The following is a 24,756-nucleotide window of genomic DNA, read 5'->3' as shown; positions in this document are numbered from 1 at the left end:
GGCAAAGAGTCCGCAGGAATTCCGATCAGTCTCAGACATCGCTTCTGAACTTTTTCCAACATGTCGGAGAGGTACTTCGGTAGCCCTCCCCACACAGGGCTGGCATACTCCAGTGAGGGGCGAATGAATGTCAGATAAATCTGGAGCAGGACATCAGTAGGGAGTCTGTTGCCTTCAACACAGTTGCTGGGTAGATGGGATGGGCATGTCAATCCATACTACATCTCCTCCTTACATGAATATACATTGTAATACTAAGTCCTGTTGTATGACTGAACAGCTTAACATGTAAAACAATTTTCAACATCTTTAGCATTCCATTGTTGCCAGTACGCACCAACCAATACTGTAAACAGCGATATTGTTTAACACATCGAAGTTCAGCTCTGATGAGTAAGTTCTAAACTTGCAGGTGACAGCGCTGAACCACAAGTACTTCCGTAACCACCTGGAGGACTCACTGTCCCTGGGGAGACCCCTGCTGCTGGAGGATGTGGGGGAGGAGCTGGACCCCGCCTTGGACAATGTACTGGAGAAGAACTTCATCAAACAGGGCAGCACACTCAAGGTTAGGGGGCATTGTTAATATACTGAGAATGAAAGAGACATGAAAAAAGAATCTCATAAAGTAACCTGGAATGAAAGAGACATGAAAAAAAGAATCTCAGAAGCTTTGTTTAAGTTCATTCTTCTATCTGTGCTTTTGAGATCCAGTCAAATTTTGTTAAAGCCTTCACAGCTTTTATTGGTTCTTGAAAAGACTTGATTGCAGTATCTTGATTAATATGTGATCATTGCATGAATATTTTCAAATTATTTTTTGTTGTCAAGGTCAAAGTGGGAGACAAGGAGGTAGACGTCATGGATGGTTTCCGGTTCTACATCACCACCAAACTGGCTAATCCAGCCTACACCCCCGAGATCAGCGCCAGGACCTCCATCATTGACTTTACTGTAACAATGAAGGGTAAGATTTCCTTTAAATATCAAGTATGTTTTCAAATGTATGGGAACAACTGAGATAATGATGAGGTGTTGCTGTTACATGAATTTTTTTCTGCAATCAGTAAGCCAGCTTACCAAAATTTCCTGTAATTTTACTTATTTTCTCCAAACTACCAGTCAGTATAGCGACCTACAGAAATGTAGCTTAGGGACAGTTACCACTGAATGCATAAAAAATTAAGAAAACTGACAAACATAGAAGCTACATTTCTGGACTCACTTAAAATGTTTCCCACACTAATGCCAGGTCTGGAGGACCAGTTGCTCGGTCGTGTGATCCTCACAGAGAAGGCTGAGCTGGAGGAGGAGAGGACCAAACTCATGGAGGATGTCACAGCTAACAAGAGGAAGATGCAGGTATGGAAGCCACTTCACCTTCTTCATACTGAAGGAGGGGACATTGTAGTAGTGTACATTAGCCAGGAAAAGTCTCTTAAAAATAAATTGGCAATAGTGACATTCAATTATGTAGTCACATAAATAAGAGCTGTTGGTTGCTTTTGAATTCGCCAGTAGTGATTGATATACTATCAAGGAACTGTTACCTTAAGTACAGTATATGAAAGAAGGCTTTTTGCTGTGTTTTAAATTTGGGGCTGAAACAAATCTGCAGTTCATGTAGTAATTTGGAAATGTGTATTTGTGGTGGAGAGTGAATCTGCAGAATAAAAATTTCAAGCTTCACGGTATACAGTTTACTGTTGAGAGTGATGATATCATGATAATTGCCATTTTCCCTGTGATCTGCAGGAACTCGAGGACAACCTGCTGTACCGCCTCACCAGCACACAGGGCTCCCTGGTGGAGGACGAGTCTCTCATCCAGGTGCTCCAGACCACCAAGGTCACTGCCCAGGAGGTTACCGAGAAGTTGAACATCGCAGCGGAGACGGAAATCAAGATCAACACCGCCAGAGAAGAGTTCCGTCCGGTGGCCAGTCGTGGCTCCAGCCTGTATTTCCTGATTGTGGAGATGTCCATGGTCAACATCATGTACCAGACGGCTCTGGGGCAGTTCCTGGGGCTCTTCGATGTCTCCATGGCCAAGTATGTTTACTTAACAATTCTCTTTGGAGAATCGCTAAGTAAGCATTCATAGCCATGGCAGTTACATTACCTATCTATCTTATTCATTTACTTTATTATCTTTCAGGGTAATCCCTTCAGTTTAAAAAAAAACTAATTTCCAAGGACGCCCTTCAACAAATCAATAAACATAAACTTAACAACAATCATATAACATAAAACGTCAATGTGCATTGAAAAAATCTGTTAGCCACTTGAAAGTTCAATGCGTAAAATTTGAATTAGATCGAACATTGTGATATATTTGCCTTCTACATATACGAGATGGAGAAATTACATGTATGTTAGCATAATTAATCTGAGAGAATGCTTTATGGAGCAACACAATCAGTGTTACATTTTGTCCTCAGGTCTGCAAAGAGTCCAATCCCAAGCAAAAGGATTGCCAACATCATCGAGTACCTGACGTTTGCGGTGTTCAAGTACACTGCACGTGGCCTGTATGAAGAGCACAAGTTCCTCTTTACTCTGCTGCTCACACTCAAGATCGACCTGCAGGTACGTATGAGTAGAGCATAACAGTAGCAGTCTGATTCATTCATCATACAGTTACTTCTTTGTAGTGTATAGTGTTTACAGACAAGTATAATGTGAACTATTGTAGGAACCTACATGTAGTGTACTATTCCAGGTTCTGTAAAATTGTCTATATGTGATCAAGTAGCAGGTGCAAGATAGCTACAACTGTTTCAAATATTTCATGATCATCAGTGTCCAGTCTATTGTGTATGCAGAGTTTTCTAGTGGAATATGTAATATTGGCAGAATTAATATAATATACTGCAAAGGATATCAAAGGAACATCATTTACTATGTTTGGAAATTAATAACCAGTCATAGGAAGAAATAGAAATTTTTTGAATCCACACTTATTCATATGATCTCTCAACAAACCTTATTTTCTTTGATCTACAGGGACACAAGATCAAGCACAATGAGTTCCAGACATTCATCAAGGGTGGTGCAGCCTTGGACCTGAACGCTGTGGAGCCCAAACCCAAGAAATGGATCCTGGACATGACCTGGCTTAACCTGGTTCAGCTCAGCAAGCTGCCACAGTTCTCACAGGTACACCATTGGTTTTGTCTGTGGTATCTTAATGCGTTGATACACCGGATCCCCTTCTCGGAAGTTAAGCAATGCGCATTCCAGTCAGTACTTGGATGGGAGGCCACCCAAGGATGACCAGATGCTGTAACCTGACCAAGAATTCTCGAATTTGGGAGGGACATAAAACTGGGGTTCAGTGTTTGAGGAGGTGCCCCAGTCACTTAAATCAGCCTCATTCCTTTAAAAAAAATTGGGTACCTATTGGCTACAAATACACATGATATTTATTTATTTATTCATTTACAACCAGTTGACTTTGACATCATATACCACAGCCATTGTTACAACCAGGTAACAGTGTAGCTGCAGCAACAATTACTTGATGTACATTTTGAAGCATTCAAACCAGACAACTGAAGATTTAACAATTACTGTTGTTTGCAGATTCTGAGCCAGATCTCCGGCAATGACAAGGCCTGGAAGAACTGGTTTGACACTGATGCACCAGAGGAGTCGGTCGTTCCCGATGGATATAGGTAAGAGCTTTGTTCTCAAAACCAGTAAACTTGTCATTAAGACGTTTAAATTACCCACGGGTACACAGTGGTACATGGGGTGGTAAGGGGATTAAACATGCCAGCACACCCAAATGTTTAGAACTTATCTTATTTTATCATACTTTATTTAACGGCAAAAAGAGTTTTACGCTTTGTGGTATCCTAGCTAAATAATACCATAGGACAGAAAATACGATGTCAAAGAGGTATTATGTTTGGCAGGAACAGATTCTGTTAAATTTCAGAACTTTACATAACCTGAATATCTATGTTTCAATTGCTATGTCATTCTAATGCCTAAAGGTCTGCAGTGGCAAGCTGCTGATCAATTTATGGCATCAAAATGTTGGTCTGAAGTTCATCATGATGCTATATCTGGTTAGTTGGTTACATGTACATTGTCCAACTGCTACTCATACTGTGGTTGTCAAACTTTATTGAACAATTCATTGTAACATTACTTTTCTCTCTTACCCTCTAGTGCATCCTTGGACACATTCCGTAAGCTGCTCCTGATTCGCTCCTGGTGTCCAGACCGCATCGCAGCCCAGGCCCGACACTACATCGCTGAATCCATGGGCCCTGAGTACGCTGAGAGCGTCATTCTGGATCTGGAGGGGATGTGGGAGGAGTCAGAAACCTCAACCCCAATGATCTGTACGTACCAGCTTGATAAAACTAAGAGATATGCCTGGTGGTGATACAATTTATTTTGGACTCTCTGATGTAATGATCATTTGACTACAGATGTGCTTTTGAGATTATCATTTGACAACAGACTGTTAGTTCTTTTGACTAAACAACTTATCTTTTCTTACTCCTGCACCTTCCCTGCAGGTCTCCTGTCTATGGGCTCTGACCCAACTGATGCCATTGAGCGTCTGGCCAAGAAGCACAACCTGAAGTGCCGTGCCATCTCCATGGGACAGGGGCAGGAGGTGCACGCTCGCAGGCTCTTCCAGCAGGCCTCCACAGAGGGAGGATGGTCAGTGCCTAGAATTTCTACACGAATACAAAACCAATACATACATAATTGTACTGTACCTCATGTAGGGTTGGTGTGGTGCAACTGGTAGAGCGTGTGGCTCAGAATTGAAAGATCGCGAGTTCGATACCCACCATGCCCCAATGTTGTGCCATCGGAAAAGGCACTTGACACAACTTTCCCTTATGGTGGAGTGACACCCACAAGCCTCTTTGGCTAATTTGCCTAAATGTGTGCAAAAAAACATACTATGGATTTGGCGTGACTTCCACTAAGTACCATTGAATCATTATTATTATTATTATCATATTACCTGATAATCTGTTTGTGTCTGTCCCACAGGATCCTCCTGCAGAACTGCCATCTGGGCCTGCAGTACATGGAGGAGCTGATGGACGCCATCGTGACCCTGGAGAACCCCCACGACACCTTCCGGGTCTGGATCACCACCGAGGTGCAGCCCAAGTTCCCCATCAACCTGCTGCAGATGTCCATCAAGTTCAGTAACGACCCCCCGCAGGGCATGAAGGCTGGCCTCAAACGGACCTACAACATTGTCACACAGGTTAGTGCAAGATACTGAACAGATGTCGCACAGTACTTAATGTGATTATCTACTTTGCACTTCTTTTAACCTGCAACCTGCTAATGTAGCTTTCTGGCACCAAATGTGTGTTGGCAATGGGCTTAGGCAGCAGAGACTTCTGTGTTTAATTGATTACACTGGACCTTAATATCAACAAGTATCCCTCCTTCTCATTTACATTGGTTTGGAATTGTGCCCTGAAATGATGAGGCATTTCCCCTTATGTGGCAGAGTCTCTCTCTCTGTCAGTCAGTCTTTTCCAGACTATGACAAACTACGCAAAAGAACTTAACGACCAAAGATTACAATGCTACCAGATACGAAACAGATACGAAATGTGGCAGATTAAAACTGTAATAAAAGAGACTTTTGTTGAAGCTAGGAGGTTGTATGAGGTATAACGTCCTTGCTTGAAGTAAATATCACTGCAGGATGACAAGCTCACTGTGATCAATATTGTGTTCAGGACCAACTGGACGTGACCAACATGCCCCAGTGGAGACCCATGCTGTATGCCGTGGCCTTCCTCCACACTGTGGTGCAGGAGAGGCGCAAGTTTGGCCCCATCGGCTGGAACATCCCCTACGAGTTCAACCAGGCTGACTTCACAGCTACAGTGCAGTTTGTACAGAACCATCTGGATGACATTGATCCTAAGAAGGTACAGATCCATCAAAACTACAACATGTCCACTGAATGAGTGTTACCTATGTACACGGCAATGCTATAGAGTGGCCTGCAAAGTTTCCATGACGGCAATGACTCTTCCTTGCTCATAGACTTGGTTGGACTGAGTTAATAAACATTAGTTTTCATACCGTAGTCTCGCAACCGTTCAAGAGAAATAGAATATCTTGTCAAATGGCTACTTCTGACTCTCACTGAGATGCTATTCATAAGGTAATAGCAACGTTCCAATAAAACCGTTGTCTTATTTTCTGAATCGTCATACAAATTTTTGCTATCCTGAACATAAGAGGATCAATGTATATTGCATGTAATAAATTTGTACATTACTAAAATGGTTCCCATATCACCATTTGTAGGGTGTGTCTTGGAAGACTGTCCACTACATGATTGGTGAGGTGAACTATGGCGGCAGGGTCACTGACGACTACGACAAACGTTTCCTCAACACGCTGGCCCGCGTCTGGTTTGGGGAGCACATGTTCCCCGATAAGTTCAAGTTCTACACGGGTGAGTATCAAATATTGTTCAAAGGATATTTACCATCTTTCTGGCTAACACAGTTTGTGAAATACATATCTTCGGCATACAAATGTGCTGTTGACATCTTAAAGAGAGGCTTCTTTTTTCATCTTTTTTGTGTGAACTTTCTAACATAAGTGCCCTTTTGTCCTTTGCAGGTTACATCATTCCTAAGTGCCGCACCTTGGAGGAGTATCGCACACAGATAGAAGCCATGTCACTGGTGGACTCCCCAGAGGTGTTTGGTCTTCATCCAAATGCTGACATCACTTACCAGGTATAAGAGGCAGAATTTTCCTTTGGATTTCAGATGAGCCAAAGCTTTTGCCAAACTCGAGTCGAGATTTACATGGTGATACTCAAACTGTTCCATTGGCTTGTACGTGGTACTGAAACTAGTGCTGCTGTGAAATGTTACAAAATAGTTCAACTAGCCTGAGTAAGGTCATTAGTAGAAAGAGATAACAGCTGAGCATATAAAACTCCCCTTCTCCCCTTTTTGTAACAGCTGGAGGTAATTTAGATTCATGCCAAGAGGACGAGAATGCCTTCCATTGATAAAGAGCAATATCCTATACACTTTTCATTGACTCTTCTTTCATTGACGCAACATCCCTAACCACGTTTAACCTATCACAATTCTGTGTTACAACAATGCAGCATTTGTAAAAATGCTGTATGTACTTAAAATCTTGGCTGTTCCCACCTCTATAGACAAACATGGCCAACATGGTGCTGAACACCATCATGAACATCCAGCCCAAGGACAGCGGTGGTGGTGGAGGGGAGACCAGGGAGAGTGTGGTGGCTCGACAGGCCACAGAGATGCTGGAGAAACTACCTCCAGACTTCATCCCTCACGAGGTATGGGCATCATGACACTCGTCAAATAGACATGACACCGTGGGCAATTGTGGCAATAAGCTTATCTTTGCTAAGCACAGTATTCATACAATTGAGAGAAGGAAATTCTCATGTTACAATTTAAGCTTCATACCTGTACACAAAATAAAGCCCTTAACAACAAGGTTTCGATCAGTCCTCTGATCCTTATCAAGCTGAAATGACCCAAAGCCTATGTCACACATACAGACCGGAACTGTGACATAAGCAGAGGAAAATTCTTGCAATGTCTTGTCAATATCACTGACATCAAGTGGAGGTCGAAAAATGGGGGCCACTGTGCATGTAGATGACAATTAAAGAGTCGTAGACAAAACTCACTACAAACTCCTGGAGGGTAATGTGACCATTGACACTCCCCCTCTTTGACACAAAGGTAAAAGACCGCCTGCAAAAGATGGGTGCTCTGTCTCCCATGAACATCTTCCTGCGCCAGGAGATTGACCGCATGCAGCGTGTCATCTCACTCGTACGTAGCACCCTCAAGGACCTGAAACTTGCCATCGACGGTACCATCATCATGTCAGAGAACCTGAGGGATGCTCTGGACAACATCTACGATGCTCGAGTTCCGGGGGCCTGGAAAAAGGTGGGGCAATTTTTTGCATCTAACACTTCAGTGAAACAGTTGTAATGTACAGACATGTTTGCATTGTTTCTGCAGACGTAACTGCACTGAATAAAGAGGCTCTTTTTACACAGCCAATTCTTTATTCTCACCGACGTTGGTCAGCGAAACATCAGTGAGAATAAAGATTGGACCTAAGTGCAGTTGCTACAGACTTACAGCAGAAAACTCAAACCTGATATCGATTTCAAACAGAGGAATAAAGCTATTATGTTCTTATTGTGCCAGATTTCCTGGGAATCTGCAACGCTGGGTTTCTGGTTCACGGACTTGCTGGAGCGGAATGCCCAGTTTTCCAGCTGGCTGTTTGATGGCAGACCGACTCAGTTCTGGATGACTGGATTCTTCAACCCACAGGTAAGAGCTGTAGTATCATACAGTAGCTCTGTCATCTTTCTGTCATTCTTGAGGGAAAAGGAGACTTTTTTCGCAAAAACCACTACCAAAAATCAACACTACAGCAAGATGTGATACACCATGGTAGTATTTTAATCTTCTGAAGTTCCTTGTTTAGAAAATATGTTGTATTACAGACTTTGTGTGTTGAGATCACATTGCTAGAATGAAGAGTATCTAGACTCTATCTAGTACAGCCCGGGAAACAAGTTTGTTCTCTTTTCTGAGACTGAAGTTTCCATGTATGACCTTCCAGGGTTTCCTGACGGCCATGAGACAGGAGATCACCCGTTCCCACCAGGGCTGGGCGCTGGACACGGTCGTCCTGCACAACGACGTCACCAAGATGATGAAGGAAGACATCACCTCTCCTCCTCAAGAAGGTCAGTAAGCCTTTCTGACCTCAAGCCATACAAACTTTTTAATTTTGCCACAAACTAAAGAAAAGATTTAAAATGTACATGTACAACATTGCAATCTACAGTTTGTATAAATGTCAGGAAAACATAGTACAATGTATGTACGTGACTGCAGCTTAACCTTTTCCCTACTGCCTAACCTGAAGCTTGTGACCAATACATACATCATGAGGCTACTTTAGCTAAGAGGTTAAAATTATGTCCATCCAATGAAGCATGATAGCTTACTGCTGGGTTTCAGCTATTCACCGATGTGCTTTTCCCCTGTAAGGATATTTACTCAAAGAAAATTTGCGTCCTTACCTGCAGGAGTGTACATCTATGGCCTGTATCTGGACGGAGCAGGGTGGGACAGGAAGAACATCCGTCTGGTGGAGCCCCAGCCGAAGGTGCTGTTCACTCAGATTCCTGTGGTGCACGTCTACGCCATCAACACATCGCTGCCAACCACGATCGTCAAGCCACGAGCCGGGTAAGGAAGATATTTGCTGACATCTTGAGACATTCTGAAACATACTATACATACCAGTTGCAGGTCACAGTTAACTATGTTAACAGTTTACCCTCCACTCACTTCCTAAATTCACATTGGATGAATACAGTCGCTAAACGTTAAAGGGAAGACAAACTGGAAAGTATGAAAAATATACAGTCGTGATTGTTTGGATATAACGAGCGGTTGTCCTGGTAAGAAGACATTAGACACATGTATATATCAGTGTAGTAGCCTGCAGACTTTCAGTCGTTGCCTACAAGTACATTAAACATTTGTTCTATTCTACAGCTACTGCTTCTATGAGTGTCCGGTGTACAAGAAACCACGCCGTACGGACTTGACCTACATCTTCCCGCTGAAACTCAGCAGCACAATCAACCACGGGTCGGACCGCTGGATCCTTCGTGGCGTGGGTCTTCTGTGCGACACCAAGTAGACATTTGTTTGGGCCACAAAATCTTCACGGCCAAGGAAAGAATTTCAGTATCTATTCTATGTTGTTACAAAAATACCTTGAATGCTGCTTTGACATTTGCGGTTCTATGATTGTGTATAGCTTGTTTCCGTAAGACTGCCTTGACCCCACAACTCAGAAAATGACAGAAGCATTTTTATGCTAACCATGTTTCCAAACCTGACAAAAATGCTTTTTTTAAAATTTGCTGTGCTATGCACATTATCATACTACACACCATACAGAGCTAAGCGTGCTGTGTTAAGGCTGTTGCCACTATTAAAGTTAAATGAATATCGTTCCAATATACCAATATTTTTGCTAAAGAAAACATTTCTACTTTGGGAGCTTACTGAATGACAGTAGTTGGATACACGAGAATGGAGTGGAGAATGTGTCTTGTGTGTGCTCCACTGTGTCAATCATACATGTATAATCTATTTTTTGGTGGTGTTGGATACAAAGTTACTTTAAGTTTTCTGTTTTGAGAGCTAATCTAGGCATGTCACTTGGTGCAGGGTTTCTATGCAACTGTTTTTGTATAGTGAATTAAAGTGTATTTTTTCTATATTGATTGCTTTGAAAGTTGCAGGGAAGATAAATGAAATCTACTATACAGGGTCTTTTGCAGATAATGAAATAAAGTTATTCAGATTACCACGTGTATCTCTATTCTACTGTTAGGCATTTGGTCTGCATATATAAAGACTGCAAAGCACTGTAGCAGGATTAATGATAAACATCATTACCAGAATGTATCCTGTTAGAACTGCTACAACAACTATGCAAATCATACAGTGAATAACCGTTAACATTACATCCACACTAACAGCTTACTAAGATCTAAGATTCTACCTAACTTTTGTATTGTCAGCATTTGTAACTGTGCAAATGTACAAGTACCTTTCATCAACATTTACACTACCAGTACACAGATATTCTTTTATGCATACCTACATAGATCACTATTTTAATAAATTATTATGATACCTCCACTGATCTCTTGTACAAGAACACAGTTGCTTTGTGTGAGCATGTTTGTGTGTTACTACTATATAAATGATTGTGAGATTAAAATGCAAGAAACCATTTCCCTTGTGCCACATGTTTATTGTGTACCTGCTCTGGTTAAAGACCATGAATATCACTCAATCTACTGATCAAAGAACTGAAAAAGTGGCAGATTTACAGTGTCTAGATAAAAATTAAGTTTTGCTTGCAAAGAGACAACTTTCTGCCCCAAGGAATTTTGCATCTTACCACTTAAACCCTATTGCAATGGCCAATGCACTGATTGTGCCAGGTATTAGACTTGCATTCAATTGTTTACAATTCAAACATTTCAGCACAGAGTGCAGCTGTCTAACCATCTTCATACTTTCCACACTCAGATAGCATTATCAAAATCAATATCTTTAAATACAAAATCTGTCCAGAATGAACCATTTTATAGCTTTCATCTTCTTCTACTGTAAGTCATAATTGATTCTTTTGCCAGTGCTACAAAAAGGTTGACTCTGAGGGCTGTTCAGAACGTTTTGACAGCAAACACAAAGGGACTATACCAATAGTGGTGAATCTTCCTATTAATGCCACCTTTACCAGGTAAGCTTTTCATCGAGTATACACACGGCGCGAAAACTGATATTTAAGCAGTGCTTAAACCTAACGTAAAGGACACTTAAATGCACAAGAGTGCATTTAAGTGTCCTTTACATTAAGTTTAAGCGTGCTTAAATATCAGTTTTTGTGCCGTGACACTTTTTCTTAGGACATCTGTGCATAAAATTTCTGGATGATCATCTTAAAAGCTAGCATTCACCCTGCCATGAACAATCACTTTGACATGCCATACATGAATGGGTTTGTGCCTCGGACTTTGAATGGAGGCTCGTCGACAAAAATGTCAGTGTACATTTCCTCCACGGGCAGTTCTGGATCCGTCTTGGCCTGCTCAACAGCCTTGTCGATTTCTGCTCGGACGTCCAAGTCAATTTGCTGTGAATACAGAAAGTCAAACACTAAGACAATGTTTCACATAATTGGGCAAAGCATGCTGCTCAAAAACATACTGTAAATTCATTTACTTCTGGGGGGAGTTTTTCAAGGTAGGACAGAAAAAGTGTTTTACATGTAAATTCACAGATGAAACGTTGTACAGCAGTGATATATTAGAAACGCTTAAACATTGTCATGAATTCAGGATGGAGAACGTTTCAAGATTAACAGTTTATAGGAGGATCTTTAATTCTTCTAGTGAAAAGTTATGATTGTTGAATATCCCCACCTTCATCTCCTCAGCAGTGGCTATATTAGCAGATATCAGTTTTTCCCTCAGGCCGGTTATGGGGTCTCTCGTCTTCCTCATCTCCTGGATTTCCTCACGGGGGCGGTAGCTAAAAAACAGATGTCTGTTCAAACTTCTGCACCAGCACAAGGTATGGTTCCATTACAATGGACCACTGCTATTTGAACAACTCTTTTACTATCATGCCTGCTATTTTGAGGTGTCAAACTATTACCAAATATATTATAGATCTCATCACAAGGCTTGAAAGCTTATCCTCTTGTACAGCACAGAGTTCCAACTGTGGAAACTTCTGACATTTGGGATTACCATGATGGTAAAACACTTTGATATTTTCAAACTCTATACTGTAGTTGCCATGCAAGTCATGTTGGAAAAGCCTATTACATCAAGATGCTGATGAAGTTAACGCTCATCTACCATAGCCCATCTACCAGTACAAAGACATTAAAACAAAAATTAGACAAAAAAATACAACAAAGAGCAACAGATACTCATACAGCTTATTATGACCAGGCTCCCTAAATCTTTCCCAACTGATTGGAAAGTACTACAGGTAGCTAGAGCACTTGCCTTGAACCACTGCCATCTGTGTCACAGCCCTGCTCAGCAGAATTTCTCTTATTCAATCCATTTCTGTTTGGATCCTACTAAATACATGTTGTATCATGCTTTTTCTAGGCTTCTCTGCTTCCGTCAATTTTAGTGCTGAGCCCACTTGGATGTCTAGAACTAGAGGCCCAGTTGGGCTTGACTACAGAAACCACAGTTGTTGAGTTACAAGTAACATACAGCTCAGGAGGGTATCACAGACTGTAATACTATTTTTGAAACTCACCTGGTACCGGGATCACTCATGCTGTGTCCATGGTAACGATACGTAGCAACTTCTAGCAACAAAGGACCCTGTGACAAACAGTGCAGGCCCTGATCATTAGTATAGAACACAAACATGGTAGTATCAATGCAATCCTGCCTCCTTGAGGTCTCTATGGGAACTGCAGAAGACACCCACAGATTCCACAGGGCTCAGTATATTGTTTAGACCATCACAGATTGTGATCTCCATTTCAGTGCTTAAGTAGTTTTAAGCTGTAAATTGAGCAATTGGTTGAGTAATACCAAGCCCTGTGAGTCAGGTGGGCACTGCTCCAGGCACTAACCTGGTTCCAGGATCACTCATACTATGTCCAGAGTAGCGGTAAGTGGCCACCTCTAAAATCACAGGGCCCTGAGGAGGTTGGTAGAGACAGAAACAGAGAGGACAGGCAGAGAGACGTTAACAGAACAGGACAGAGACACAGCGTTATGGCAGAGCAAACACAGGGACAGAGGGCTGAACAGTGAACATGATGGGAGATGGGACAATTCTTTTGGTATAGATTCTGCTTGAAATTGCACTTTTTCTACTGATTTGTTCACGGATATGGGTAGATTTTATCCATTTTGGTTTTGTTCCCTTTGAACATAATGTGTTCATAAAACCATCCCTGTCACAGAGTTTTGAAAGTGCAAGAGAGATGGCACAATGTCAAGCAAAAAATCAAAGGTTTGTCTCTCTCCCTGAACGGTAGGGATACAGCTACAACTCCAGACACTGTCCACTAACTCACGTGGTACCCGGGTCACTCATGCTATGCCCGTGGTAGCGATAGGTCGCCACTTCTAACAGCATGGGTCCCTGTAGTAAGGGTAGGAGCAGGGGTCAACAGCAGAATGGGGGAAGAGAGTGTTTGAGGAGTAACAGCTTTGCTAAGTAAGTAACACTTGGTTAGTGAAATAATGGTGGAAAGTTGGAAGGAATGATAAGCAGTTAAACTTAAAAAGTTGGGAATAGCATGCTAGCAAAAGAGAGCAGGATAAAATGATTCTGGGAGTATGCAGACTGGTATGGTCTGGAAGGTAGACCTTCATAATTGGTAATCTATTTAGCATTCTTAAGTCATGGACAGAAGATGAAGGCATTTAATAAGGATCTTACTAAGAACCTATTTCTGCAAAAATCTTAAGTTTGGACATACATAGGACTGATGTCTAGAACTTTAGTAAATTATCATGTACATTCATTGAAAATTCAATAGGAATCATCTTTTTTATGTAAAGTACCAGTACTACATTAAAGGCTTAGTTATTGCATGCCCAAATTCTGACCCGGTAGTCCAATAAGCTGGAAAATATGATAGAGTTAATAAACAATGCTTACTAAGATGAAAAGTTCTAGAATAGTTGGTAATGAAAATATTCCTCCATGAATGTTCTAGAATGCACAATTTGGACACAACAGCTGAATTCTATAATATTGCAACAAGATGAGACAATGGGCAAAATAATCATCATGCTGAAATACTTCTTGCGTGTCTGTTCTGGAACACTGATCTTGTGGATTGTGCATGCATTTTAGGACAATTGATAAGTCATAACACTTAAAAATGCCACAAAGTTCTGGCATGATCATTATCGGCTAAGGTTTTAGAAAGTTGGCAGTCTTATTGACAATAAGTTAAGTCCAGACTGTATTCTTTGTAATCAAAAAACAAAGGGGGAATGGGAAATAAAAGAGGGGTGGTAACAAACCTTGCCAGATCTGCACCATTCAGCAGCAAACCTGGTGGCCTCCCTTACAGCAAGGACATCCATGCCATCAGCCTGGAAACAGGACAAAACATTGGTACTGAGTCACCATGCCTGTCAAAATTCCTGACCCATTTTCTCGAAAGCTCTGGGTGCAGCATTGTAGATGCCAGAAATCAACTAGAGTCCAGGTTGTGGTCGGCCTGGAATTTTATACTTCTGGAAGGCTACTTCCCACATTTTCCCAGCATACTTTGTCCTTAACATTATGATACATTGTACATGTAATACAGACCCAAACCTATAATGAGGAACTTTGACACAAAGGCCAATTGATCTGTGTGTATGACCTTACCCTAATACCCGGTACATAGTCTCCTCTTGTGTAGTAGTCGGTGCTAGCCGATGCCCTCTCCACAGCTGTACCCATCCCGTAGCCATTATTCTCACACACAAAGATAACCGGCAGATCCCACAGCTTGGCCATGTTGTAGGTCTCAAACACCTGCCCCTGATTGGCTGCCCCATCCCCGTACAGTGCCACGCAGACGTTGTTACTCCCAGTGTATTTGAGAGCCAGAGCGATGCCTGCGCCCAGCGGGACCTGGGCACCTACGATCCCATTTCCACCATAGAAGTTCTTCCCATACATGTGCATGGATCCACCCTTGCCTTTTGCACAGCCTGTTTTTCGACCTAAAATAAGGAGGACAGAAATATATGAAAAATCAGTATACATGAGTTTTTGTGAATTTCTTGTTTTATTCATTATTGTGCATTTCTTGCTAATTCTATTTTTGCATCTTTCTGTCTAACATTGGACCCAGGCCAAAGCAGCCATTCAATCCTGCAAGTTTCCAGTTAAACCATTTTCCATCTCACATCCCTCCACTCTGCAGCAAACAAATAACCATGCACACACCCCAGGACAAACATACAGCCCTAAATGGATAGTGTAGATTTCAACGGGGAAAAGATTCTTGTAACATCACAGAGAGCAGCAATTTTTGGCTGGGTCATGTTCTGTAAAATTTCTCTAATACAAATGCTTTTATATTAATATTATGGGCATCTACCCGAATCCCACCTGTTAGTTCAGCCAGGATGTTGACAGGTGGTACACCTCTGGTGTATGTCCAGCCATGCGCTCTGTACGCTGTGATCACATGGTCATCTGGAGTAAGGGCAGCTTCCATTCCAACAGCACAGGCTTCCTATAGAATATATTGTACAGTATGTTACATATACAAATGTACCATGTCAGCAGCACACCTAGCAGTACATATCATCACTGCAGTGTGTGTGAAGATCAATGGAAGATGTGAAGAGGTCAGCCAGCAGGTTGCTGTGGTGTCCATTGCTATGCACTGGTCATGGATAAACCCTGTATTAGTTCGTGTCCCCATCGAGTGAAGCAATGAATGAATACTAAACTTGATATCTATCCTCAATTGCAGCTGTCAAAGACACAAACTTGTTGTTGAAACACTATGCCCATGTTGCAGGCTTCGTGCTGATAGTTTATGAAGGACATAACATCTGTTTACTGATATCAATCTCTTGGGAGCAACTTTGGGGAATCTGAACACAAGCTGAAAATCATGACTATCTGGCTACCACATCTGTGACAAGTGCAGTGAAGCTGACACCACATTCATGTGGATTCCCTTGGCAACACACGACTTAAATTGCCCTAAACATTTTGATGTGACAATGAATTAGACACCTAAATATTTAACAGCAACAACAGGGTACAAATGTACTGCAGCATAGAAGCCACTCAACTGGGCTGGGTGAAACGATATTGATTTCAATATGAACATCATCAGAATTTGTGACATCTGACCAACAGCACTCAAATTTGCATAGATCTATGATGGGACCATTTAGAGTTGGAATTAGACTTATGCAGAATACCAAATGGCAAGCTGCCATAAAGACTTCACATCTACGTGCTAGCACGTCTAACCCTTGACTGATGGGGAACAACAGACGATAAGCCGGATAGTGAGTGTAAATCGGAGGCTAAGCTTATTCACCTGTCCTGAGTACAGGTGGCAGAAACCACGGATGACTTTGGACTTGTACAGGTTGCCCGCTGCAGTCTCCATACGCCGGATGGTCTGCATCTGCCGGTAGTACTTCAGCGCATCGTCCCTGGTCACTGTGACAGTCTGGGACGGCCCTTCATCCAGCTTGTGCAGGGCGTATTCCTGTGATAAACAGATGTCAAATGTAGCCTGATTAAATCATGCTTATAGCAGCCCATTCAACATAAATGGGCCATCGGCCCCCTTGAAACTCTGCAAGAAGGGGCCAGTTACTACTTTGCATAGCAGAGTTTGTTACACTGACCAGATTAACTTTAATGTGAAGGTAATTTGCAGGCAAATCAGATGGTAATACTTAGTTTTGCTTGAAACTTATAACTTTTACAATGTATACATGTACTACTAGTACTACCACAACTTTACCTACAACCCGAATTCTACTCTACTGGCCAGATGTATGTTTCTGCATATTCCTCACATGTTAAAGGAGACTCATGGGAATTTTTTTACTTCCTTACAAACCTAAGGTGATTGATACATACATTTGTAGTGAAAGTGGCTTCATCAACAATGTCAGCGTAGCCACGAGCAGCCACAACCCAGCAAGCCGTCTGCAAGAGAAGAAATGGACAAAACTGATTAAAACACACAATCACTGACAACTACAGAATTAAATTTTTTTATCTTAATTCTACAGATGAGTAAGCATGTCGACTGATGAGGACAGTTGTATGGGGAACGGGTTTTCTGTGCGTGGAGAATTTGCGCGTGCACGTGAAAAATTTGCGCATGAAAAAATAAAGTTCCTGAAATATATCAGAAAATGTGCAGCAAGAAATTCTAAGGCAGAAAAATTTGAACCTATGATATCATTTCCCATCTGTAACCTGAATTTTTGGTTTGAAAAAAAAACTGATTTTAGATCCCTTGGGAATAGGTTAACTTGCATATTTTGAACATTTCAAAATCATGTAAATTTGACAGAAATACATGGAACAATTACTAATAAGAGGTTTTATATTCGAAAATGTAACAATTTGAGGCTTTTCTCCATTCTAGAAGCTTCATTTCATCTTTTTTGAAGCAGATTGTTTGAACTTTCATGCGAAAATTTCAAACTTTTTGCGTGTGAAAACTTAACATTTAAAAGGCACTTGAAAATCACTGTTTGTACTCCAGAATGCAACAATATGATACTGAATTCCATTTTGTGCCATCTTGTTTGAGCTTTTTAAGTTTAAACCTGCAAAACCTTTTTGAATCCCTTGGGAATCAGCTAATTTGCATATTGTCATGCGCAGATTTTTCACGCGCAAGTTTTCACGCCCAAATATTTCATGCGCACAAAACCCCAACCCGTTGTATTGGGATACTTTCAGTTTGTATCAATAGATATAATTACTAGTAGCAATTTCTTTGAGAAATTTAACAAGTCATGATCAGGGGTGCCTAAGCATTTGCATGAACCCTATGAGATTCGTACGAACATTATGTGATACGCACGAATCACTATGTGAAAATGCACGAACCTCATGAAAATCAAGCGAATCACTATGCGAAAACGTACGAACCTTCTGTGATTCGCACGAATCACTGTGTGACACACACAACCTTACTCGTTTTGCACGAACCTTATGCAAAACCGACCGTCCATCGCAGGGTCACGTGACATTACATCATTCGCATAAGGTTCGTGCAAATCGCATAAGCCTTATGATAAGGTTTGTGTGTGTCACATAGTGATTCATGCGAATCACATAACGTTCGTATGTTTTCGCATAGTGATTTGGGTGATTTTCATAAGGTTTGTGCATTTTCATATAATGTTCGTACGGATCTCATAGGGTTCCTGCAAATGCTTTGGCATCCCTGATGATACTGTCGACAATGTTACATTTTTAACGCAAGATTATCTTATGTGTCGTTTGTGCCCTGACACATCTGGATTGCCCTTTTGCACAAATATGATACGAAATCAATCATTTTCAGACGTGAAAGTGAGGTATGTCATGATGAGCACCTGTACATCTAACCTCTCCCAGAGCTCTAGCTCTAGCCAGCCTACTATGATCCTATCCTTAGCTTTTAAATAAATTGATCGTGTTCTTGATAGGTTGCCAGTAGAAAACAAAAATTCTAGATAGACCTTCTTCTCTCTTTGATATGATCTGCATCTGTTGGTCACCGTGGTTTGTCAATTTGGAGTCAAAAGTGGTGAACTTTTCGTGACACTGTACCAACAGAACACCATCGCCCCTCCCCCCAAGGTCAGTTTTACTCACCGGCTTGCTCTGGATCTGGGCTCTAACGAGCCTCGCTGCACACGATAGCATCTCGTTATATCTTCAGGACGTAGTTGTGGTGGCAAGGAAAAGAAAAAGCTGTGTACAATCTACGTAGAAACGTGACAACAGAGGTGGAAATGTGGACAGGATTTCACTTTTTATGTTGTCATACTCGTACGTCCGCAATGCCGCGATGCGCAGAGCACTTGCGCAATGACATAGTTCCAGTAAAGGCAGAAAAACGTGTATAAATTACCGAAACAATGCACTCTCAATTCCTAAAGAAATCATAAAGTCTAAAAAAAGCATTCAAAATATTGCTATGTATATTTATTACATTTTATTATACACTTGTTAGGATATTTTTGACACAAATCAATCATGAAAACTGTAGTTTCTTGATGTTGCCCTTCAGAATCTTAGTTGCGTTCTGTTGCCCTCCGCACGTACCAATATCCAAGATGGCGGAAAACGGGAGCAGAGAGCAGGCGACGTCGCTGGATGAACTCAGGGCCAAGCGGGGTAGGACTTACAGTTATGGTCTCTTCTTCCCCATACGGATTAATAAACGTTTATAGAAGGCGTCAGAGTAGTGGGGTGTTGTAGACTGTTAGAGTTTGACAGTTGTCGAAGTGGGAATGTTAGGGTGGGATAGCGGAAGCCAGCGTTTCTACATATATATTCCCAGCCCTGCAAATTTATTCATTGATTCCGTCTTGCCTTCCGCGCTGCCTGAGTGCGCCGAGCTAATTTCCAGCACACTATCACTGACTGATGAGGCAAGGGCGACGTTTGTTTTGTTTCTAGTCCATCACAGGAGAGCGGCGGGGCCCAGCGTCTGTCTCCCGGTTAAAGGTGGCCCGACCAACCGCTCTGTTTTACGTGTGGGGCACGGGGACAGGGCGGGAGGGCTGATGACAGGGCAGCGCAGGGGAGGTGTCAAAATGGCGAAATAGTCGCTCGTTCGTCTTCAATTTTCTTCATTTTTCTAGGTCGTGTAATGAACAAAAATGACAGGCTTGTCTCCAGACTGCTGGTACAGGCAGCACAGGAAAGACTTGAATCCTGTTATTTCCGCTGGAAGTGAGGTGTACCATTGGTGATGTAGGGGTGGGTGGGGTGAGTTCCCTCCAGGCATGGCAAGGAAAATACTACGTCCTGTCCTGTCTTTATCTTACGTAAGGTTGACTGATCCATCGTGTCACAGTCTTGGACAGTTGTGACTTATTCATGACCACATTGCGTTATTAATCACTTCCTTCTTCTGATATGCGTCGGTGAACAAAAAAGCTGAGATAACAAAGGCGGAAGGTGTCCATGACAAGATACACAGTACATCAGATGTCAGATCAGGGCTGACATACAGTATCAGCACATGATTCTGAGAAAGCACCTGATCAAACCCTGTACAGGGCATTGATAAGGGAAGGTCAGGACGATATCACTGTATTCCATTTTGTAATGGAATATTCATGCAATTTGCTAAGATTGTAGTAAGAACCTCTGTTCCACAACCCCTGTAGTAATACTAGTGCCGTGGATGCATTATAATGTCTCAAGTCAAGGGTGCTTACTGTAAACTTGCAGGGAAAGAGGTGAATTTGTGCTGCAGAAAAAAACCTCAAAGAAAAAAAGTACTTGTGATATTTGACAGGTGTCCAGACTACCAGCAAACATACCAGCAGTGCTGGGGAATTGCAGGCATGTTTTTATTGCTGTTATTGTTTTCAGAGGGTGTCACCACATCTGCCGTTGTTGTTATTACACGGATGTTGTTTATGTGCTCCACCTTGGCAGCATCCACTTCGGACAGAATGTGGACTTATCATGCCTCTGAGTTTTACATTTGTTATCTTGTCCTTTTATGCAGTATATCTTTATTCCAGTGCTGGTGGGGTGGAATCTTTTTAATGTCTTTGGAACTCTTTACTGTGACCACAGTCTGCTACATTTTCAGCTACTATTACGTATTGGAATTCAGCTGTTCAGCTAAATTCTAGAGGGATGCCCCAACAAATTGTGCATAAATAAGTCTTTTATCAAGGAGCTTTTATATCAGAGCACAATGTTGAAAGCGAAGGTTATCATGTATATCAGACAAAGTATTTTTCATTCCTTACCATTGTAACTGTAAGCATTGTGGTCATTCTTTCTTTCTTTTGTATTTTGCAGAAGTGTTCTAGACTGTCATTATTACCAATTGTTCATGTATGAATATCTATTTTCTGCTGATTAGGTCATGTGAATCATTGATAGTTTAATGATGTGGACTCCCATGGGGCACAGTGTGTATTTGTCTATGTTTACTTAGTGGCTGGGTGGGCCCTTCAATGTTGTTAGTTGTCCATGCATAGCATTTGAATTACAGTCACTTTCTATTTTCAGTACTAACACAGCCCCTTTGTTTTAAAACAAGACCATCGTGACAATGTGTTTTTCAGCTTAGACATCTTTCCCTGAATTGTAAGACATTTTGGGACAACATGAATGCAAAAATGTGTAAGTCTACAGTATATTTGTACTTCCCTTTTATATAGAAATGCCGCAAGCAAAGCATTATCTCTGGCCTTGGTCAATAGATGAGAACATGACCTTAGACCATAGCATATGGTGTAATGAAGTGTGATGGAAATAGGATTTATGTACACTCTCACAGTACGAGCCATCTGCTGGTTTAATGTCATCATGTGATATGTGAACAACTCATGTTCCCTTTTATGCACTCCAACATTGACTTGTACCCAGAAGTTCAAGGTATAATATTGGGAATGGCTTTTCTGAAAGAAATAATGCAGTTTTCTTGTACCTGCATCAGCAGTATATATATTTGATTTTGCTCAGACAAGTTGATGTAGTCAATGTCATTTTATAGGCATTGTTGTATGTATGTATGTCCACACATCAGTAATGGAATAAATATTAGCTACATTGATATCCTTCCATTATACAGTCATATGTATCCAGTTGGGTGGCTTTCCTGGATATGATACATTAGTACATTATTCATTGATATGGCCAAAGTATACCGAGCACATGTAAATGATTAACAACTGTATTTTGTATTTCAATATGTGGTCTTTGACACCAATTCTGTCAAATGTCACTGCTGAACAAATCTGTTACATGACTCTAGCATGCAGTTTTACATTCATGTCATGATGTGCCTTACAAAACATAGCAAGGAAAAGAGAAAAGGAACCTGTGAATTTTTTTTTCACTGTTCAGTAGTGACATACCTTTTGCTGTCTCTTTTTTAAAATCCCCTAATGACCCTTCTTTGCTGCTTTCCCACTATGAAAGTTTGATGCTAGTAGCTACATGCTTAAAGTTCAATGTTTACATTCTAAAGCCAGCTTTGATGTAGTCATTTGCTCCATCTGTTTTGCGGAAGACTATTACTGGTGAGCTTATCATATCCCTATTACTGACAGTAATAAACTGCTGGTCGTCTGTGCTGGGCAGGACTATTAATTATGCCAGCAAATTGAATATCACATGATGGTATCAAACATTCATGGGCAGTACTGCGTCCATATGATCTGTATGAATCCAAAGCATATTTGTTCTAGGTTGTAGTGTTGTATGTGCTTTCACGGGTGAAAAGGGCAAAATTACCATTTCTGCTACATTCTCATTTTTTTATAACAAAGTATTGGATACTCAGAATGTCAGAGTATAAGGGTCATCATAGCTGCTATGTTGTCTTGCTGGTGCTACACTCGTACTAGTGGTAGCAACTTTTATCAGGTATCCTCCATCAAAAGCCCAGACTCATCAGTGTCAGACCCATACTGCTCAGGACGGGGTCCTTGCCATATCCCCTCTCACTGCCAGAGTCCACAACTTATCAGTGTCATACCCCAATGATAAGTACTTGTTCTGGCCACCAGGTTCAACCATACCTCTCTGTCAAGACCCCAGACTCATCAGTGTCGAACCCTTGATGGGCACTGTTCAGGCCTTGGCTTGCCATCTCTCCTCTCCTAGACTCGTCATGCCTTCGGGTACCACTACCAGAGTTACCAACCTAGGATTGATTTGTTCGAAAATGCATATTTTCCTGGAACTATGGTAGAGTGGAATTTGTTTTATCACGGGATAGTTATAAAGAAAACTTGCAATTAGATGTACAAAGGTTAGGTGTAGAACCAGCTGCTGCCGTGCTGTGCCTGCGAAGCTGGTGTGTTACGCTGAAGGGTGGTTATACCGGCTATACAGATATTTGTGTGATATGTGAAGTGAGTGTCAGACTGGATTCATGCCCTCCTTCCAGAAATGTCAAAGAAGACCTAAAAACTCATGACAAGTTTGTCTCTCACAGTTCTCCAACAGCCCCCCTCCCACTTGCCCATACAGTCCCAAACAAGTCCATGTTTAAACAGTGATGTATGTTAAATATATATCCAGGTCCAGACTTAGTTAGAACAGTGATGTATGTTTAGTATATATCCAGGTCCAGGCCTAGTTAGAACAGTGATGTATGTTTAATATATACCCAGGTCCAGGCCTAGTTAGAACAGTGATGTATGTTTAATATATACCCAGGTCCAGGCCTTGTTAGAACAGTGATGTATGTTTAATATGTACCCAGGTCCAGGCCTTGTTAGAATAGTGATGTATGTTTAATATGTACCCAGGTCCAGGCCTTGTCACCCCCTTTTCTCCCAGGTTCCCTGTGGAGGCCCCAGACTCATCAGTGTCAGGCCTGTGATTACTTGTGGTCAGGGTTGGACCCTGCTGCCTTGTACGTAGCCGTATTGACTTCTTACGGTAGATCTCAAAGAAAACGGTATAGTAAAGCCGCGATGCGTTATATCAGCCTAAAAATGGTTCCCCGTTCTTGGAAGGGGTTGATAAGTCACGAGGAACTATTTTTGAAAGCTAGACCGCAGTTAGAAGTCATGTAATTACGCCTGAAAGTTGACCAATTTTCAGGGTTTCAGTGGTGCGTTTCGCTATTGTTTTCGGGACGAGTTACGCACTGCATGGGGTTTTCCGATATACCGGGTTATAGGATAAGGATCAACTGCTTCCGGGTCAACAATACTTATAGTGTAGTGTTGTTGCACTATCACCTGGCAGTAACTTTAACACATTTAATGGATTACTGTACTCTTGAGGTTGTTTTTACATACCATACTACAATGTAGAGGCTTTTCGTTATGGGGGAGGTTTATACGGAATACGGATAGACCGGTGCCATACTACAGGTTTGTAAAAAAAGTGACAGCCTGTGCCAATGTCGAAGCTTTCCCGGCTATCAAGGCAAGTTTATACGGATGGAACAGAGACTTTGTACAATAAAGATTAGCACAGTTCTTGTCCTGTCGAGATTTTACGTTACTAAGGGAGTTGTATTCAGATACAAATGTGCCATACTACAGGTGTGTCCAAAAAAATTGACACAGTTGTGTCAATGCCCAAGATTTGCGTTCTTAAGAGAGGTTTGTATGGATCAAACAGAGACTTTTTACATGTGTATCATATAGAATGACACTGTTCTTGTCCTGTTAAGATTTTACGTTATAAAGGGAGCTTTTATTCGGATAGAACAGTGCCATACTACAGGTGTGTCAAAACAAATTGACACAGTTGCGCCAATGCCGAAGATTTCCGTTCTTAAGAGAGCAAGTTTGTACGAATGAAACAGAGACTTTCTACATGTGTATCATATAGAATGACACTGTTCTTGTCCTGTTGAGATTTTACGTTGTTGAGGGAGGTTTATTCGGATATAATGTCATACTACAAGGTGTGTCAAAACAAAT

At 41.5% G+C, this 24,756-nt stretch overlaps 3 protein-coding genes across 12 annotated transcripts in view; 2 read left to right on the top strand and 1 right to left on the bottom strand.

The window, feature by feature from the left end:
- The window catches only part of LOC118422160 (dynein heavy chain 5, axonemal-like), a 64,291-nt gene extending 53,429 nt beyond the window's left edge, over window positions 1–10,862 (top strand). Inside the window, 19 exon segments of the mRNA XM_035829677.1 lie at window positions 413–568; window positions 832–967; window positions 1,253–1,362; window positions 1,756–2,051; window positions 2,441–2,588; window positions 3,006–3,158; window positions 3,585–3,676; window positions 4,179–4,354; window positions 4,535–4,682; window positions 5,025–5,247; window positions 5,735–5,929; window positions 6,315–6,465; window positions 6,636–6,754; window positions 7,192–7,341; window positions 7,757–7,969; window positions 8,237–8,365; window positions 8,661–8,787; window positions 9,133–9,295; window positions 9,608–10,862. Coding sequence (XP_035685570.1) covers window positions 413–568; window positions 832–967; window positions 1,253–1,362; window positions 1,756–2,051; window positions 2,441–2,588; window positions 3,006–3,158; window positions 3,585–3,676; window positions 4,179–4,354; window positions 4,535–4,682; window positions 5,025–5,247; window positions 5,735–5,929; window positions 6,315–6,465; window positions 6,636–6,754; window positions 7,192–7,341; window positions 7,757–7,969; window positions 8,237–8,365; window positions 8,661–8,787; window positions 9,133–9,295; window positions 9,608–9,755 — 3,033 coding nt within the window. The 3' untranslated portion in view covers window positions 9,756–10,862.
- LOC118423212 (pyruvate dehydrogenase E1 component subunit alpha, mitochondrial-like) lies at window positions 10,863–19,195 on the bottom strand. 2 transcript variants are annotated; one of them, XM_035831275.1, is made up of 10 exons: window positions 18,986–19,195; window positions 17,246–17,314; window positions 16,692–16,865; window positions 15,740–15,866; window positions 15,008–15,348; window positions 14,656–14,727; window positions 13,245–13,312; window positions 12,061–12,169; window positions 11,530–11,771; window positions 10,863–11,401 (listed from the first exon to the last, which is right to left on the bottom strand). In XM_035831275.1, exons 1-9 carry the CDS (start codon window positions 19,034–19,036, stop codon window positions 11,610–11,612), a joined length of 1,173 nt encoding a protein of 390 aa, XP_035687168.1. In that variant the 5' UTR covers window positions 19,037–19,195; the 3' UTR covers window positions 10,863–11,401; window positions 11,530–11,609. The 2 variants fall into 2 exon arrangements, with proteins under 2 accessions (XP_035687168.1, XP_035687167.1); XM_035831274.1 differs by lacking the exon at window positions 13,245–13,312 and adding an exon at window positions 13,695–13,762 and having other exon boundaries at window positions 10,863–11,404; window positions 11,533–11,771; window positions 18,986–19,194.
- A 165-nt stretch (window positions 19,196–19,360) lies between these two features.
- LOC118423199 (MAP7 domain-containing protein 1-like) overlaps window positions 19,361–24,756 on the top strand; it is a 41,146-nt gene continuing 35,750 nt past the window's right edge. For all 9 annotated transcript variants that reach the window (XM_035831236.1, XM_035831233.1, XM_035831234.1 and 6 more), the window contains exon 1: window positions 19,361–19,510. In XM_035831236.1, coding sequence (XP_035687129.1) covers window positions 19,390–19,510 — 121 coding nt within the window. In that variant the 5' untranslated portion in view covers window positions 19,361–19,389. The remainder of the gene's footprint in view (window positions 19,511–24,756) is intronic.

The sequence above is a fragment of the Branchiostoma floridae genome, chromosome 9 (assembly GCF_000003815.2).
Source record: "Branchiostoma floridae strain S238N-H82 chromosome 9, Bfl_VNyyK, whole genome shotgun sequence".
Classification (NCBI taxonomy): Eukaryota; Metazoa; Chordata; class Leptocardii; order Amphioxiformes; family Branchiostomatidae; genus Branchiostoma; species Branchiostoma floridae.
The sequence above is the reverse complement of the archived record's forward strand: the minus strand, read 5'-3'. Positions and strand labels throughout refer to the sequence as shown.

What these genes read in the sequence shown, in the direction of transcription:
- LOC118423212 (XM_035831275.1), bottom strand. Translation starts at nt 19,036, where the DNA reads ATGCTATCGTGTGCAGCGAGGCTCGTTAGAGCCCAGATCCAGAGCAAG. An exon ending in AAGCCACTTTCACTACAAAT is followed by an intron (nt 16,866 to 17,245) that starts GTATGTATCAAT and finishes TGTTTATCACAG; the next exon opens with GAATACGCCCTGCACAAGCT. An exon ending in ATGAGTGATCCTGGAACCAG is followed by an intron (nt 12,170 to 13,244) that starts GTTAGTGCCTGG and finishes TCTGTTTTTTAG; the next exon opens with CTACCGCCCCCGTGAGGAAA.